Source organism: Coloeus monedula, assembly GCF_965178545.1.
Source record: "Coloeus monedula genome assembly, chromosome: 2".
Lineage (NCBI taxonomy): Eukaryota > Metazoa > Chordata > Aves > Passeriformes > Corvidae > Coloeus > Coloeus monedula.
In genome coordinates this window covers 13,464,716-13,482,793 of record NC_138782.1, presented here as the reverse complement: position 1 = coordinate 13,482,793, position 18,078 = coordinate 13,464,716, and the positions used below count along the sequence as shown (strand labels likewise).

Below are 18,078 nucleotides of genomic sequence, written 5' to 3'. Positions count from 1 at the left end.
GTCCCTGACCCCTCGTGCTACCAGTCACTCCGGCATCCGAGTCCCCCGGTGCCATCCAGCCTCCCACGCCATCCCAGTCCCCAGGTGCCGTCCCAGCCCCCCACGCCATCCCAGTCCCCAGTCGCTCTCCCGGTCCCCCTCGGCCCGCCCCGGCAGCGGCGCCGGCCCCGCCTCGTCGCGGGCGGAGGAGGCGCAGGCGCGGCGGCCCCGGCCCTGCCCCGGCCCTGCCCCGGCCCCGGCTGCGGCGGAGGCATCGCCAGCGGCGGCGGAGCCCGCGGGGCGGCGGCGGCGGGATGGCGGCGCCGCTGAGCGACGGGGACCGTCGGAAGCAGATCAGCGTGCGGGGCATCGCGGGGCTGGGGGACGTGGCCGAGGTGCGTAAGAGCTTCAATCGCCACCTCCACTTCACCCTCGTCAAGGACCGCAACGTCGCCACCCCCCGCGACTACTACTTCGCGCTGGCCCACACGGTGCGCGACCACCTGGTGGGCCGCTGGATCCGCACCCAGCAGCACTACTACGAGCGGGACCCCAAGGTGAGCCGCGGCGGGACGAGGGACCGGGGCTGGGCGGCTGTGCCTTCACCAAGGGTGTCTCCGGGTCTACCTGGCCGGTGTCACTGCGGGTGTGACCCAGGGGCGTTGTCCCTTGTGTGCACCTGGCTGTGGGGCCCCTTGCCATGGCCGTGCCTCTCATGCATCCCACCATGATTTCTTCCCTGCGGGCATCATGACACCTGCATCGCTCACACACACCCTGCTGTGGCCGTGCCCCTGTGGGCATTGCTGTGGCTGTGTGCCCATGAGCCTTGCCTCATCTATGTCGCTCACACACATCTTGCCAGGCCTGTGTCCCCACGGACATCACCCCAGCCATGTCCCTTGTGCAGTTCGCCGTGATTGTGTCCCCGTAAACTCTTGCAGTCCTGTTCCAATGAACCTTGCTGCAGCATTGCTCCCCCTCAGACACTTTCATAATTGTGTCCCCCTGCACCTGGTCACAGCCATGTCCCCTGTGGTCCCACTCTGAGCATGTTCTTGCGTGGGCCTTGCTGCTGCCAGCTCCTCTGCACGCTCCACCACGGTCACGTCCTGCACTCACACTGCCACAGTGGTGTCCCCTCCATGTCCTGACTTCACTCCTGCAGAACATGCAGGCAGCTCAGCTTTGAGGCTGGAGAGGAGTTTCTTGCTGGTGAAAACCAGACAAGCTCCTCCCCACTTGCCAAGTCAGGACAGTGATGCTGGAGGTGTTGGGGGCTGCAAGACATAATTCAGCCCTAATCCTTTTGAATTAAGACCCAATCCAGCACTTGACTGGGGTGCCACAGAGAGCAAGTATGTACTGAGAAAGGCACATACCTTCCCAGGGTGCAGACAACCACCTCCCTGAGTCAGTTCTTTCCCCAAGATTATGAAAATTGCCATGAAACAAGAAACAAAGTGCACTTTCACAACACAATGGCTGCAGACACTGGGGAGTTACACTGTTGCATGGGACTCTCCTTTTTATCCTAACTCACACAAGTGCACCCTGATCTGTATTGCAACACCAACAGAAGGGATTGTACAGATCCTATAAAGGCTCAGAGGAGCCTGGGCTGAGTTTGCTTACTTTTCTCTACACTTAGATTTTCACCAGAAATGTGCCCCTGCAGGAGACTGAAAGGAGCAGAGCATTTATGTGCGATGATTTCAGTCTTTCTGATGAGCCCCAGGGAGCTCCCAGCAGAGGTGGCAGAGTGGGTAATCCTGCTGCTTAGTGGGGAAAAATCCACACTACAGTGGAAAGAGATTCAGGGGAAAGCACAATTTGAAGTCAGGTTATTGCTCTGTTAAAAATTCCAGTTTATTTATAAAAGTATCCACAGTGATGAATCTTGAGTGAGGGGAAAAGTTTGCACAGCCTGCTCCTCATCCCACAAACAGGCTTTCGTTAGCATTTGCGGCACAGACACGGCTCCTCTCAAACTTGGAAGGTCACTGCACAGTCGTGCCAGGAACCCTGCCACCTATGGGACAATTTACTTGTTCAACAGGATGAAACGGGCATGAAACTGAGTCAGGGGTGAGCAGGAGGACCCATGAGATGGGAGTGCTGGAAAATTGCTCGCAGGAAGGTGCTGGCCCAGCCAGCCTGCATGGGGCAGGGGGCTTGCTCTGGCTTTTGGGAGACTGGATCAGCTTCAGCCTAGCATGGGAAAGCTTTAAAAGCCCAGCGTAAACATCACCTCAGCTGAGCCTGACAGTGTATAAATATATCATTCAGCATCCTAGATAATACTTGCCCTGAGTTAATTAGGGAAACACTTAACAGGCAGCGAGATTTTTCTATAGAAGGCTGTTGGCAGGGAATGCGTGGTGGAGGCTTGGCCGGCGTCCCGCATGAAATTCTTCTGACAAACAACTCTGGTGCGTGGTGTTCAGGAGCAGGCGCCAAAAGCCAGTCTGGGAAGACATCCCTACTCTGGAAAATGCTTGGGTCTGCTCTTGATTTTAAGCAGCTTTGGTGAAAGCAAAGTGCTGTGCTGTGTGTAAGTGTCTCGCTTTGCCTCCTCAGCGCATTTACTACCTGTCCCTGGAGTTCTACATGGGTCGCACTCTGCAGAACACCATGGTGAACCTGGGCCTGCAGAATGCTTGTGACGAAGCCATTTACCAGGTAAAGTCTTGGGGATACCAGGGTCCCCCTGAGGCTAAACTTTTCCACACAGAGGGCTGAGTATCTGTTTCTCAGGGCTTTGCCTGAGAATGTTGTGTTATTTGGACTATACAAAATGAAGCTTGGCTCTGTCTTAGTGTTTTTCATTCCCTAGAGAAGACAGTGGTGGGGGGGCTTGGGATGCCTTGGAGTTGGAGTACATTTTTTTTCAAACCACCATTTCCCTGTAGTGAATGGAAGAGCCCAGAAGTGTATACTGAAAACAACACCTAGTATCCCAAAGGACATGGGAGTCACAGGCTGCAAAGAGCTTTCCATTAGTAGGAGAGATGATATTTTATCACAGGAGATGTAGTCTAGTGGGAGAGTCTGGGCCAGAAGAGGAGACTGGAGCAGCAAAACACCAAATTACGGTTCATACACTGGAGGTACACAGGCACAGCAGCAGTGCTGCCAAGTAGAAGTTAATTGATGGGAAGGGAGAAAGGAAGGAAATGATTTGCTTGAAGTAAAATGTCCTCAGATGATTTCCATCTGGAAAAAAACTCAGCTGGGTATCACCAAGGCAATCACTAATGTGAGGCCATGGTTACTTACTTACATGGTTATTTGCAGACGTCTCTGCAACAGCACCGTGACCTTTTTTGACAGAATGTGAGGTTTTTGGCTTTCTCACCCAAAGGCTTTATTTCTCCCAGCTTCCCCTCTGTACTCCCTCTGCCCCACCAGATTGATCCATGTTACACTTTCTAGCAGAAGTTGGGCACTCCACTGTGTCTCAAAATGAGGTACTACAGTTGCTGCTGAAATATCCTGGCAAGCACTTTCCCTGCCAAGAGATAGGAAGGGATTTCCAGGGAGGCACCTGTTTCCTCTCTGAGGTATCAATGCCTCAGAGGGCAGGCTGGTTTTCTTCAGGGAGCATCCTCTAAGTTCCTTTGCAAGACACTTTCCAAGTGCAGATTTGGCCCAACATGCTAGTGGAGGTTTCCTTTGCTGTAGCCTCCAGCTTGTGGAGCTCATCATGGCCAGTGGCCAGGTTGGTTCAGAGGTCTTGTATCTAGCATGGCTCTGTCACTGAGAGAATTTGTCTCAGTTTTTATGTCCCCATCATCCTGTGCATGAGGCTTTCCCATCTGGTGGTTGCAGACAATTGAAGTGCTAGGAAAACAGTTTGGGGAGCAGCTGTGGTATTGGCTTGACACCCTGCTGTCCCCCCTGGCACCAGACTCTGAGAGTCTGCACCTCTGGACTCCTGGAGAGTCCTTGCTCCTGGCAGGCTTAGCCTTCATCTGGCAGGGACTCCCAGGCCATAGAACAAATGGCTCAAGAGATGCAGGCAACCACTTCCAGCCACAGACTGCAGCCAAGGAGCTCAGTGGCAGGCTGGGCAGGATGTGGGAAGCACAGAGAGTGATGGTGAATGCTGCAGTCACTGCTGCCAGCCTGGCCATGCCCTTCCTCAAGGACTCAACGGGCACGAGCAGAGGGATGACCTCCCCTGCCCAGGCAGGACTCAGGGGTCCCTTGCACACTGGCTTGACCATTCTCCCCATGGTGTCTCCAATGTCGGGTTTGGTCAAAGGACATCCTGACCTGAAGGGTTGCCAGGGGATGAGTGTTTTGTCTGAAGTCTCTAAGGAAACCTTCTTCACAGGAAAGCGACATTTGGTGATAGAATTAATTGTTTTCCAATTAATTGGGCTGCCCAAGGACTAGGGGCTGGTGAGATGCTTTGTGGGGAGTGGTGGGGAGGGATACGGAGACCTTGTGGGTTTAATTTCCCTCAGCATGGGTGATTTTGGGATGTGTTTGCCCTCCTTAGAGAGCAGCTCAGGACATGGGGTTTGTTTGGTGACATGTTCTGCCGTGGTCTTCCCCAACAGCTGGGTTTGGACTTGGAGGAGCTGGAAGAAATTGAAGAAGATGCTGGGCTGGGAAATGGAGGCCTGGGCCGGCTGGCAGGTAATGCAGGGGGAGGGGAGCCCCCTCCTCATGCAGAGTGTGTGGGGACCCAGGGTGGCGTGGCTGTCACACCCTCACCACTGGCATCTGCCCCACAGGCCTTCAGCAGTGTGGTACCCTCCTGCCTGCTCCTGGCTGGCCAGAAACATCCCCTCCCCAGTGAGAGCAGCCCGGAGCTGTCGGTGTGTGTTCCACAGTGCAGCAGGCAGGGCTGCGGCTGGAAGAGGCTGTCGGGAGCCTTTCTCCTCACCTCCCCGTGAAATCTCTCACTTCTCAGAGGCACTCAACAGCTCTCACACAGGCAGATTGTTGGCTGCTATTTCAGTCTGCTTGTCCAGTGGGACAGCTGGAGATGAGAGCTCCCCAGCGTGGAGTAAATGCTGGGGCTGATCTTTACCAGAACTGCCTGGATTGAGAGCTGGAAGGGTTTCCTTTGGAAGCAATAATAGTTAAGTAGCTAGTGGTGCAGCAGGTTGGTGTCAGAAGCTCTGCTTTACTGGGTAGACAGGCTTAGAGCAGGGCAAGTTTAGAAGAGCTCTCACTGCAACAAGGCTGGATTGGGGGTTTTGGTGACCTGTCCTTGTCACCAACAATTTTGGGGGTTTGTGGTCGCTCGGCAGGACCTGAGTGACCACACAGAGTCCTGCTGCAGACTGTCTCCTTGTGTGCCTTCTGCACATGGGTTTCCTCTGAGTAGTAAACACTTCCAGCAGCACTGTTGTGGGAGTTCCTCATCTCTGTGCACACAAGCAAGTGCAGCAAGGAGTGAGGTTCTTTGTAGTGTCCCTGTCCTCTGCTCCTACAGCCTGTTTCCTGGACTCTTACAGCCTGTTTCCTGGACTCTTACAGCCTGTTTCCTGGACTCCATGGCCACACTGGGGCTGGCAGCTTACGGTTACGGCATCCGCTATGAGTTTGGGATCTTCAACCAGAAGATTGTTGATGGCTGGCAGGTAACTTGGCAAACTCAGGTCCCTCTTTCTCCCTCTGTTTCATGCTGTGGACAAGGCCTGGACACGTAAAATGAACTGCGGTGCCTTGAGCTGCTCCTAAACTGGGCATTTGAGTCTGTCACTGGGCAAGATGATGTGGGAATTGAGCCACAGGGCATGTCTGAGGCCAGAGGTGTCCCTGCCTGAGTCTCCACAGTGCAGCTGCAACAACCCCAGAGTCCCATCCAACTTGGCAGTGAGTCAGCAAGCAGTCAGACTAAGGATGGAGGTGTGCCTAAGGACCTCAGGAAGGTGTCTGGCAAAGGATTTTGATCATGATGGAACATAGGCAAGTGCCTGGGGTGATAGCTGCTCTTGTGGGTTCCCTGGGTCTGTGGCAGGCAGGGCTTAAACAGGGATTTTCCTGTAGCATTAGTGATCATATTATTTTCAAGTGAAAATAGGCTGAAAAACTGCCCCAGCCAGCAGTTTTCCTTAGTGTATGTCAGGAAATGGTTTCCAGCTGGTGACTTACCTTGCTTTGGAGCATAAAGTACCTTTTTCCTCTTAAAATACTTCTCCATAAGTCAGGGAGGATGAGAGGTTTGAAGGTTGTTTTTTCCTCCCTCTCTCCACAAAGAAGCTGCAATGCTAGGCCCCATAAATGGTGAAAACAGGGAGGGGAAAGCTTCCCCTGTATTTGACTTCGAGTTTCTTAAAAAAGAACAGGGGTGGTGGCATGCCGGGCTGTGGCCCTTCCCCCTGCCTTGCCCTTCCTTGTCCCACTATCTCCTCCTTCCTTTACTTTCCTCCTTCCTTTACTTCCCTCCCCCCACAGCAGAGAAATGCCTGGAGATACAAAGCATCTCTGGATAATACCAGCCTACGTGGCTCTGATGGATTCACTTTGCTCCCATTGCCACAGTTGTGAGCTGAGAGGAGAAACCCTGTCTGGCAGAGGACAGAGCAGTTAACAAGACCCGGTGTACAGGGTGTGGCTTGTGGCCAGGAAGAGCACCAGTGGGTCCCACATCCCACATATTCCGCAATATCCACAGTCAAACTGGATGTAAAGGCCTGGAGACAGACTGAGTGCAGTGGTCTGTGCAGTTTGGATGGCTTAAACCTGAACAGTGCTGCAAAGTCTGTAGAGGCTGATTTATTTATACCAGCTGGGATGCAGTCATCCAAGCTTTGGAAAGCCCGGCTATCCTCTAGAGGCCTCTACATACCCATTTTTAAAGCCAGCTTGCTGAAGCTTTGCTTTTAAACTGGTCTCCCTTCAAAGAGCCATGTTCAGCCTTCACTTGGAGCCACGAGCCATTCCTTGAAGCCCGTGTGCCTCTTGCAGGTGGAGGAGGCGGACGACTGGCTGCGCTACGGCAACCCCTGGGAGAAGGCCCGCCCCGAGTACATGCTCCCGGTGCACTTCTACGGCCGCGTGGAGCACACTCCCGACGGGGTGAAGTGGATCGACACCCAGGTACCACCATCTGTCTCCCTGCTGGGATGGGGAGGGTAGCCACCCTGGGCTACCTGAGGTGTTCAGGCTTTGCTTCTCTCCCAGACTGGCCAAACTCTCTCTCTGCTACCTAGTTAGGAAGGTGACTTGGTAGACTAGGGGATTTGAGGAAATAAAAATTTTTGTTGATTTGTTGCAGCAAGATTTGAGAAGAAAGGAGGATAGCAACTTCAGTTAGCTTGGGGCCTCCTTCTCTATTGATCTCCAGGGCAAAGCCCCAGTCTTGCATGGATTTATGTTGGAGGAGAAGTGTAGGCTCCTTCCACCCTGCTCCTGGCCACTGCTCACTCACACCCTGTGGATTTTCAGGTGGTTCTGGTGCTGCTGCTGTGCAGGGGCATGGAGCAATCCCATGGGTGTTTAACTCTTGTCATGAGAGCAGGTTCCTCTTTCCCAGAGCAGCCCAATGGTCTTGGAGGTGTGGTTTCTAGTCTCCAGTCTGCGTGGAGGCCTTGTTTTGTGGCATCATGGGGCACAAACACTCCTTCAGCCTCTCCCACAGTTGAGGAGGTAATGCTGTACTTCAGGAGCTCCTGCTTGTTCAAGGCACAGGCTGATGCATCGTAGGTGCCTTCCCATCTCGCAGCTGATGAAGGCACAGGTTTATTAAAAATACTAAAGATGCTTCAGCCTCTCCTCTGTAATCTCTGCTCAGGATGGAGGAAGGAAGGACAATTAATTTCTCTGTGGTTCAGGGAGATGACCTAGCCTTGTTTCCATAATGTTCATCAGGTCTCTCAGCCTGATGAACCAGCTCGGTTCGTCTGGGGAGCTCACGGTCACAGAGCCCGGCCATTCCCTTCAGCACCAAGAGCTGAAGCTCAGTTAGAGTCACCTGGGCCTGCTCAGAGGAGAAATACAGCATTTTATTTCTGGTTGTCAGAGGCTGTGCAGTGACCTAGGCCATTGCCAGGATAACAGTGCAGGGGTTCAACACCACAGCACCAGCACAGTGAACATCTTGGTGGCACCGTGCCAGAGCTCTCTGGCCCCCAAGTGCAGCAGGCATCCTCTTGGGGACCAAGTGCCATTGCATTTCATCATGCCTTTCTTGTGATCCTGCTGGTAGTCTGGGGTTTCAGGGATCCCAAACACTGCTTCCTACAAGGAGGTAAATTTTCAGATAGTGCTGCTAAGGGAACAAGTTGGAAAGGTTCAAAAAAGCCAAAGATGAAGTCTCCAAATATAGCATAGCTGAGTTTATGTGATGTGTGCCCCAGTCCCTGGGCAGGCTCCCTGCCTGCTTCCATGTTCGGAGCTGGTAACAGCAGCTTGGAGAGCCTGAGCTGATTCTCCCCAGAGGGGAGGTGTTGCTGATGCCAGCAGAAAGAGGCTATTCAGGACCAACGTGCTCTGATGATCTGCCCAGGTTTTCCCTGCTGTGTGAGCTGGGAGCTCCAGGGTTACTCCCCGTAGCCATGTGTGCACCCTCCTGAGGCTTAAGCATCATCTGGAAACTGCACAAAGAGTTTCACACTCATGTTCAGTTCAGGTGCTGGAGATCTCAGTGGATTTATCCAGGCAGGTTCAACAAACCCTGAATATTGGGTGAATGGCTCTGGAAATGGTGCTGGAGTGGTAGGGTTTGGTCCTGGCAGGTTGCAGAAGGCTAATGGGCAGGATTCAGTCTGTGGAGTTAATCCCAGATGGAAACACAAAGGTCCAAGCTGTCCTGGCTCTACCCCAGCACAGACAGAATCACAGTGGGCAGCTGAGGGTGCTTTCAGTGCTCTGATAGGTACCCCAGTTATAGGAAGGTACAGGTGTAGGAAGGTCAGCACGTGTATTTTAGTGAGGTGGGTATTCCTTCCACAGCCAGGACTTGTCTTTGTCCTCTGGATTCTCCCTGCAGAGGTTTCAGCCGCTCTCCCACCTCCTCTGAGGCCACTGTGCTGTAATCAGAGGGGAAAACTGTCCTTTTGCAGGTTGTCCTTGCCATGCCTTATGACACCCCAGTGCCTGGATACAAGAACAACACTGTGAACACCATGAGACTCTGGTCTGCCAAGGCACCCAACGACTTCAACCTCCAGGAATGTAAGTGCTGTCCCTCCACTGCCTCTCTTCTGGCCAGTCTGGGACACAGTTGTCCCTTTGTGCATGGCACCTGGCACAGCACTTCACATCTGGCCTGCTTTGTCTTTATCTCATAGCTAGCTCCAAAACACAGCACTGTGTGCACATCCATGGATCACACTACCCCACAACTGCTTCCAGAGCCCTTATACACCAGAACACCCACCCATTCTCCTTCCATTCCCATCACACTTGTCATGCTCTCACAACCTGCCCTATGCCTTCCCCCAGTGACAGACCACTTGCCACTGGATTCCCTACGTCACCAAATGAGCTGCAGACTCTCCAGGGAGGGTCATTTCTGTGCAGCATCATCCTTTAGTGCTGAAGCAGAACAGCAGCACAGCCCATCCTACTGTTGGTTTGCTTTAGGTGCATCTTGCAACCTCTAATTATAGTGCTGAAGAGCAGATACAGGGCAACTAACACACCAAATGTCAATGCTAGGCTGTCACAGAAGGGGAAGGCTTTAGATTGGACAGATTTGATTTATTCTTCCATACTGGCAGGAGATGTGTGTGTCCATGCAGCCTTGCTGGGAGAACTTGTGTGGGATATGGGGTGATGGCCCTTGAGTCTACTCAGTTCTTTACTGGCAGTTGTGAGCTAGGTTTTGATGAGCCTTTTGAACCCTTCAGCAGTTGAGTGTGATTATGGTGTTGTGCTTCTCTGCCCAGACCCATTTCTCCTCCATTCTCAGGCAAGATGGCTGCTCACTCGCTTCCTTGTTTTGCCTTGTCTGGCTGCTGTCTGCCTTCAGTTTTTGCCTGTCCTTCTCAATATGTGTGTCTTGTGAAGCACATGGAGATCTGCCTTTCTCTTATCCCATCTCCTCCTGTCACTCCAGTGCTCTCCACACATGTACATTCCCATCCTATTCCATTATTACCAAACTGAATATTCTTGTTACAAAATCTCTCTGCAAGAGAAGAGGTAGAAGTGTCGTGTCAGGGACCTGCCTGAATCTCTACAGCTGCTGCAGTACTTAGTGTATTTCTCTCTCTGCAGTCAACATGGGTGACTACATCGAGGCAGTGTTGGACAGAAACCTGGCAGAAAACATATCCAGAGTCCTGTACCCAAATGATAACGTGAGTGACTCTCTTGCCTCTCTTCCCTGTTGCTCAGAATCATCCTTCCTGCAGTTTTATCTCCTTGTTTGCAAGCACTGGAAGGTCATGGCCATCTGGTGTTTATTGTTCTGGTTTAATACAACAGGTTGTCCCTATAATTCCCAGTGAACAGGTATGGCTCTGCTGGTTCCAGAGGGTCTTTGCTGACTGATGGCAGCTAAGAGTCTGGCCCATATGACATAGCTGCTCTGTTCCCTGCTCCTTCAATTTGAAGGCAGTTGTCAGTTTACACAGTGGGGTCTCATTTCCATCCACAATTCAAGGGATTTTCTCACTGCAGGGGCTGTCCCAGGCCAATCACCCACTGGGCACTGGTTCCAGAAGGGACGAGCCCTCATTTCTAGTCATGGATTGGCATCTGTGCTGGAAAAGCTAATCCCCTGCACTTTACCCCACACCCTATTGCTCCTGCTGGTGTTTTAAAATAGACCAGCATGAAGCATGGTGTGGGAGGCAACTGGTGTGTCCAGAGACACTCTGGCTATTGCAGAAAACCCAAAATCCTTTGTCCAAAAACCCTGCAAAGGATTTTGCCGCAAGGGAGGGAGCTGTGCTGGCTCTGCAGAAGTAGCACGGATGTGGCAGGCTCTGTTGCTCTGGAAGCAGCTGTTTGGGATGCCATGCCCCTTGTGAGTCCCTGCAGCTGCTGTCCCCATCAGAGACATGTGAGAAACATGCACATTTGCCCTGGTGAGGAGTGTCACAGCAGCCAGACAAGGCAAAACTTGTGAGGCCTGTTGGGAAGCCCCTCGGGGTGGAGAGGAGCATCTCCAGGGCTTTGGCTGCCAGGTGGGGATGGCAGCTGCAGCTCTGATGGATGTGGTGCCCCCACTTGCAGTTCTTTGAAGGCAAGGAGCTGAGGCTGAAGCAGGAGTACTTTGTGGTGGCTGCCACCCTCCAGGACATCATCCGCCGCTTCAAGTCCTCCAAATTCGGCTGCCGAGATCCTGTGAGAACATGCTTTGAAACCTTCCCAGACAAGGTGAGTCCATGGGCAGAGAGTCCAGGGAAATTTCAGCCAGACCTGCCTCTCATGAGGGAGAGCAGGACACTCAGGACGAAGTGGGGGGCATTTTTACAAACACCCTGGCAATTTGGGCTGTAAACCAGATGATCTCCAGGCCTATTTTCCCAGGGAAAAATTTGTAATTTGGAGCAAAACTTAAAAAGTTTGCATAGGTCCGTTACTGAGAGCTCTGTCTGTTTCTGGTTTGAGAGTCATGAGAGGAACCTTGGGGCTGACGCTTACCCCAGCCCTGAGCATGTGGGACACTGTCACAGTCGTGTCACTGCCAGAACTGAGACCATCAAGTCTGTGTTGCAGGTGGCTATTCAGCTGAACGACACCCACCCTGCCCTGTCCATACCAGAGCTCATGCGGATCCTGGTGGATGTGGAGAAAGTGGACTGGGACAAGGTGAGCGGAGCAGGGAGGTCCTTGCTGAACCTTGCAGGGGAAGGAGCTGTGGGATTTCCTTTTCCCTCCTGGCCTGGAAGGATGTGCATTAACCTGCTGTCTGTAATGCAGGCCTGGGAGATCACAAAAAGGACCTGTGCCTACACCAACCACACCGTGCTGCCTGAAGCCCTGGAGCGCTGGCCGGTCTCCATGTTTGAGAAGCTGCTGCCGCGGCACCTGGAGATCATTTACGCCCTCAACCAAATGCACCTCGATGTAAGGGGCGGGTCCCAGGCTGTGGGAACTCCGGGGGTCTTGGGGTGACCACCTTTAGGATGGGAGTGCTCCTAGGTCCTGTGGCTGTGTCACTCATGTCCCTCTCCCTGCCTGCAGCGCGTGGCAGCTCTGTACCCAGGGGACATCGACCGTCTGCGGAGGATGTCGGTGATCGAGGAGGGCGACTGCAAGCGGATCAACATGGCTCATCTCTGCGTCATTGGCTCCCACGCCGTCAACGGCGTGGCCCGCATCCACTCTGACATCGTGAAGAACTCGGTGTGAGTTGGGGCACACCCAGGGCAGGCACTCTCTCTGCTCACTGGGCTTTGCCTGCCAGCTGGAGAGGGTTAGGTGGGGAAGCTGGGTGTTTAGATCTGCTTGGTTGCCTTGCTGGAGAGACTCTCTCCCTTTGGAGCTGGTGAAACTCTTGGCAGTACAGCTGAGGAAGGGGGTGAAAGGCAGCAGAGAGTTCACAGCTGTTACAGGGAGATTGACAGAGCCTGCCCTGAGTCAGGAGCACACACTGCTGGGGCCCTGCTGCAGCTCTGGGTGGTGGTGGGTGGCTCAGAGCTCCCTGGTGTTCCAGGTTCAAGGATTTCTATGAGCTGGAGCCAGAAAAGTTTCAGAACAAGACCAATGGGATCACGCCAAGACGCTGGCTCCTGCTGTGCAACCCAGGACTGGCTGACGTTATTGCTGAGGTGAGTGGGGAGCATGTGAAGTGAGGGGCTGAGTGTGTCCCTTTGGTCACCTCTTCTTGTGGTCTGGTCAGCCCTGAGGCTAACACCTGGCAGCTGTGTGGGGACAGCCTGGGAGGACCATGCCTGTGGTACTTGTAGGTGTGAGATTGGCTGGGCTTTAAAGTTGATAAAGAAGAATTGGCCAAAAAAAGCTGCAGAAATCTGTATCTGGTTCCTGCCCTCATGGGGGCTGCACACAGTCAGGCACAACCATAGGCTGTCTGGACAAGTGTGCAGCTTCATAGGCACAAAGGAGTTTCCATGGGGTCCCAGCCCCAGTTCTGTCCCTTCTGTTTCCCAGGCCCTTTAGCACAGGTTTTTGCATCACACTGGGACATGCCATGGCTGAATATCATCCTGCAATTAATTGTATCTCTGTGACCTGCCCATCAGTTTCTCCAGCTGCCAGGAGGCCTTGGCACATGTGCACACATCCTCCCTCTTCCTGCTAAAACTCCTTGAGAGAGGCAGGCTTGTCTGAGGTTTTGCAAGTGCCCTGTTTCCATTGGGCTTCTTTATGACACAGAGAAGTAACCTCACCATGAGAAACTGTGCCCCTTTTCCTGGCCACACTGCCTCTTCCAGTTCACAACAGGACTGTGGCACCTCTGTTGGGGAAGGGCAGTTGTGAAGTGTCTCATGACATTCCTCTCCTGGTTTGTTCTCTTAGAAAATCGGGGAAGGCTTTGTCACAGATCTGAGCCAGCTGAAGAAGCTACTGGATTTCATCGATAATGAGACTTTTATCAGGGATGTGGCAAAAGTTAAGCAGGTAACATGCACTGGGGGAAGAAGGCTAAAAGCACCATGCTCCCAGGAACATCCCAGCGGCAAAGGCTCACTTCTGGTGCAAGCCCCTGGGAACCTATCCCTATTCCGCATATTTTTCTGCCAGGAGAACAAGCTGAAGTTTGCAGCCTACTTGGAGGAGCAGTACAAGGTGAAGATCAACCCTATGTCCATGTTTGATGTCCAGGTGAAGCGAATCCATGAGTACAAGCGGCAGCTGCTGAACTGCCTGCATGCCATCACCCTCTACAACCGTAAGTCCTGCCTGGGCTGATAGGCAAGGGGTGTCCCCCAGCCTCTCACTGCCAGGGCTTCTCTCCAGGAGGGAAGACAGAGTGTCTGAAGGGTCATACAAAGCTCTGGGGAAAAGCTCACAGCGCACCTCTCCAGCCCAGGTAACCTCCACACCTGTTCTGCAGGTGTCAAGACTGACCTGGTGCAAGTTACGACCCCATTTCCCAGTGTATACTTGGGGCCCTTGCCCACTCCCAAAGGGAGGCAAAGTCACTGGAGTTCTGCATTGTTCTGGCTTGAGTAGTTCCCCAAGGATCTGAATCCCCAAGGATTCTGTGGCCATTTTTTGCCTACCACAGCTCCAGCAGATGTCTGGTTGGGCTTCGGGGTCCTGCAAGGTTGACAGGTCCTTGTGACATGGGCTGAGATCCCAGCCCGCCTCTGATCCACGCAGTAAAACTCTGCCCAGTTTATCTTCAGTTCTGAAGATTTTAAAATTTTTTCTTTCTAAGATCAAATTTGAGCTTTCAAATTTGAAAACATTTTGAAGAAAGATCCCTGCTCTTTCAGGCATCAGATGTAATCCATCCAAATCCTTTGTGCCCAGGACCATTATGATCGGAGGAAAGGTAACCTGCATTCCAGACTCTGTGCATGCATGACTCGGGGGGTGGGTGGGGAAGGTTCCTGTCCCCTTTCTGTGGCTTTGCTGGGTCTGCTGTAGATTAGCCAGCAACCTCCATGGACTAACTGGACTGAGCAAGGCTCCATCACTATTACCCCGTGGCTCAGGACTTCTTGTCCCCTTTCTGTGGCTTTGCTGGGTCTGCTGTAGATTAGCCAGCAACCTCCATGGACTAACTGGACTGAGCAAGGCTCCATCACTATTACCCCGTGGCTCAGGACTTCTTGTCCCAATAGGGTTTTTTTCCTAATTCATGGCTGGGAGAATTAGGATTGTTCAGGCTCTGGGGAGTCTTTATTGTAGTCTTTCAGTAGTTGAAGTGGGCCTTTTAAGAAAGATGGGGACAAATGTTCTAACAGGACCTGCTGTGATAGAACAAGGGATAGGGGTTTTAAATTGAAGAAGGGTTGATGTAGATTAGATCTAAGGTGGAAATGTTTTCAATGAGTGTGGTGAGCCACTGGAACAGGTTCCCCAGAGGTGAAAGATGCTCCATCACTGGAAACATTCAAGATAGGTTGGATGGGGCTCTCAGCAACTGGTCTAGTTGAAGATGTCCCTGCTTATTGCAGGGGGGTTGGACTAGATGTCCTTGAAAGGTCCTTTCCAAGCCAAACCATGCTGTGATTCTATGTGAACAGCAGAGGTGAGGCCCAGACTCACTGCACTGAGGACCCCACATTGGCATCTCTCACACTCTCCCTTCCTTAAAAGCCTTCCCCATTTCTGGGCTGCTCTTCTTCAGGCGGCCCCTGGCTACCACATGGCCAAGATGATCATCAAACTCATCACATCCATTGGTGAGGTCATCAACAACGACCCCTATGTGGGGGACAAGCTCAAGGTCATCTTCCTGGAGAACTACCGGGTATCCTTGGCTGAGAAGGGTATGTCTGGTCTTCTGTAAGCACATGTCAGAAGTTGGGCATGTCCCAGCTGAGCCCAGGAACGGGCTGGCCTGAGAGGCAGTTGTGGCAGGACACCTGGCTGTCCCCTAGGAAGAGCCTGAGGGCTCTACACAGGGCAGGAAGCCAGCTTCATGCAGGAGTGGCAGCAGCTGCATGGGGTCATGGCAAAGCTGAGCCTGGCTCTGGCCCCAAAGTTGTGCTGTTTGGGCTGAGGGTGAGGTCGGAAGGGCCACTGCCAAATGCCCAGGATTGTATTGCTGTCCTGGTTGTGGGGAGCTGCAACGTGCCAAGGATTAATTCCCACCTCTCTTGCACTTGGCAGTGATCCCAGCAGCGGATCTCTCCCAGCAGATCTCCACAGCTGGCACAGAGGCCTCAGGTACTGGCAACATGAAGTTCATGGTGAACGGGGCCCTCACTATTGGTACCATGGACGGGGCCAACGTGGAGATGGCCGAGGAGGCAGGCGAAGAAAACCTCTTCATATTCGGCATGCGGGTGGAGGACGTGGAGGCCCTGGATCAGAAAGGGTTGGTGCACGCCAGGGCTCGTCTGATGGGGATACAGAGCTCAGCTCTGCTGGGGAGAGCCATGTTCTCTGGGAGGGACACCTTCCTCTCTGGGGAGAGCCATGTTCTCTGGGAGGGACACCTTCCTCTCTGGGCAGCTCTAGAGCAGGAAAAAGCAGGCTGGAGGCAGCCTTTGCCTTGGGCTGCAAAGATGCAGCTCATCCAGAGCACAGTGGCTGTGAGAGGGACATGGCACAAAGCGTATCAGACACCTGGTCTGAGCCATGAGCAGGGTGCTCTGATGGACACAGCCCTGGGAGCAAGGCCCCTCACTCAGGAGCTGTACCACATCGTTGTCTGCCCTCCCTGCCCCAGACACGTGGGGGCCCCAGGAAGAGCAGCAGTGGCAGAGCTGTCTCTGCTGGGCGCAGGTACAATGCCCGGGAGTACTACGAGAACCTGCCCGAGCTGCGCCAGGCCATCGACCAGATCAGCAGCGGCTTCTTTTCCCCTCGAGACCCCGGCTGCTTCAAGGACGTGGTGAACATGCTCATGTACCATGACAGGTGAGTCCTGGGAAGCATCCCTGCTCAGTGGGAGCCCTGCCTGCTCAGGGGAAGATGTCTGTCCTGCCCTGAAGGCAAATCCCAGCCGGACTCTGCTTTGGGTTTCAGGTTTAAGGTGTTTGCAGACTATGACGCCTACATTAAGTGCCAAGGCCAAGTGGACCAGCTGTTCATGGTAAGACATGGCCACTGCTGAGCGGGAAGGATGGGGTCTTTGGCCATGGCAGTACAGTGGGAAGACTGGGGGTAAGTGGGATGTGTGCTCCGGTGGAGCCCTTCTTATGGACACCACAGCGTGCAGGCACCCTGGGGCAGGGCGAGGCAGGTTTGGCTGCTTCAGCAGCCCCACACCACGGTGTTTTAAACCAGCCAGTGCCCTGCAAGGCTGCGAGCCAGGACAGAGCTGGGTGAGCAACTGAGTGCTGACATTGCCTCTCTTCCCAGGATCCCCGCGAGTGGACAAGGAAAGTCATCAGGAACATTGCGTGCTCGGGCAAGTTCTCCAGTGACAGAACCATCACGGAGTATGCCCGTGAGATCTGGGGGGTGGAGCCTTCTGCCACAGCAATCCCCCCACCCAACATCCCCCGAAATTGATGCAAGCACCAAGGGACGGAAGGAGGGATATGCTCCCAGCGCAGGAGGCCTCAGCTGCATTGCACCACCAGTCCCATGGTCTCAGCTCTGCAGAAGCAAGGCCTTTCCCTCAGAGGGTAGAAGGATGCTCTGAGGAGGAGCCCTGACTGAGGAACAAGAGCTGGGGGGCAGGAGAAAGGACCTTGTGTTTGCACCTACCTAGCTTGCATGTGCTGCGTAGTGCTTCTAGCGAGATGACCATGGATAAGTCTTCCACGGCTGTGCTCTATGCTTAACAAGGGCTTTCCAAGTAAACCCTCCCCTCTGTGTGCAAGGGCCTGGCCTCCTTGACCCCGCAAGTAGGATCAGCTAACACAGAGCATGTCTTGCATTCTCCTCCAGGGGTCTGCCAGGCCCAAAGCTGGGGGAGGGAGAGGCCACTCCCTGCCCATCCCCTTCCCCAGTATCACCTAAAGAAGGCAGGTTGGCTGTGAAAGCAGCAGGCCCCAGGGCAGGCACCGATGTCAAACACTGTGCCACAAGCAGGAGAGCCTGGGATCAGCCACTTCCTTGCCACAGAGCTTACTGTAGCCTCCTACCACACCTCTTTCCTAACTCAAGGCCCAGTAACCAAGCCACTCCAGGGATTTTTAGCCTCCAGGTCTGCATAGGGATGGCTGTACCTGCCACTACCAGGTGGGGTGGCTGAGCCTGCTGGCTCCTGGCTCCGCAGGTGCAGCTGTGTGCTGGCTGCTACCCAGGGGGTGAACATGGATCACATCCCTGGCATTCCTCCGTAGCAGGGTCATGCTGCTCCACATGTCCCTCCCAGTGCTGGGGTCACAGTTTAACACCCATAGTGCTGTGTAGTGCAGCAGTACTGCCCTGTTTGACACCAACTCATTAAAACAACCCAAACACCTGCTGGATTGACTTTGGACTGACTTGTGACTACTCCACATCTCGGGGTTCGGGTTGCAGCAAGTTCAGGCCATGATGCCTGAATCGCTGCTGTCCTTCCCCAGCTGTGGCTTCATGGTCCCCTGCAGCTGGCAGGGTGCTGGCACCACCATGGGGGGTAACATGCCCATGTCAGGCTGACTC

The 18,078-nt window shown here is 53.6% G+C and overlaps 1 protein-coding gene across 1 annotated transcript; it reads left to right on the top strand.

Annotated features, from left to right (window-relative positions):
- The first annotated feature begins 257 nt into the window (after positions 1–257).
- Positions 258–17,858, top strand: PYGB (glycogen phosphorylase B). The gene is made up of 20 exons (XM_082276817.1): positions 258–536; positions 2,560–2,661; positions 4,548–4,626; positions 5,476–5,579; positions 6,910–7,041; positions 9,006–9,117; positions 10,165–10,247; positions 11,128–11,271; positions 11,614–11,706; positions 11,818–11,964; positions 12,082–12,245; positions 12,554–12,668; positions 13,378–13,479; positions 13,603–13,750; positions 14,301–14,359; positions 15,161–15,302; positions 15,646–15,853; positions 16,264–16,398; positions 16,507–16,573; positions 16,843–17,858. Exons 1-20 carry the CDS (start codon positions 294–296, stop codon positions 16,993–16,995), a joined length of 2,532 nt encoding a protein of 843 aa, XP_082132943.1. The 5' UTR covers positions 258–293; the 3' UTR covers positions 16,996–17,858.
- Positions 17,859–18,078: the final 220 nt, after the last annotated feature.

Excerpts from the sequence above, each read along its gene's own strand:
- PYGB (XM_082276817.1), top strand. The coding sequence starts at position 294 with ATGGCGGCGCCGCTGAGCGACGGGGACCGTCGGAAGCAGATCAGCGTG. Across the intron at positions 9,118-10,164 it reads CGACTTCAACCTCCAGGAAT|TCAACATGGGTGACTACATC; the intron begins GTAAGTGCTGTC and ends CTCTCTCTGCAG. Across the intron at positions 13,480-13,602 it reads ATGTGGCAAAAGTTAAGCAG|GAGAACAAGCTGAAGTTTGC; the intron begins GTAACATGCACT and ends TTTTTCTGCCAG.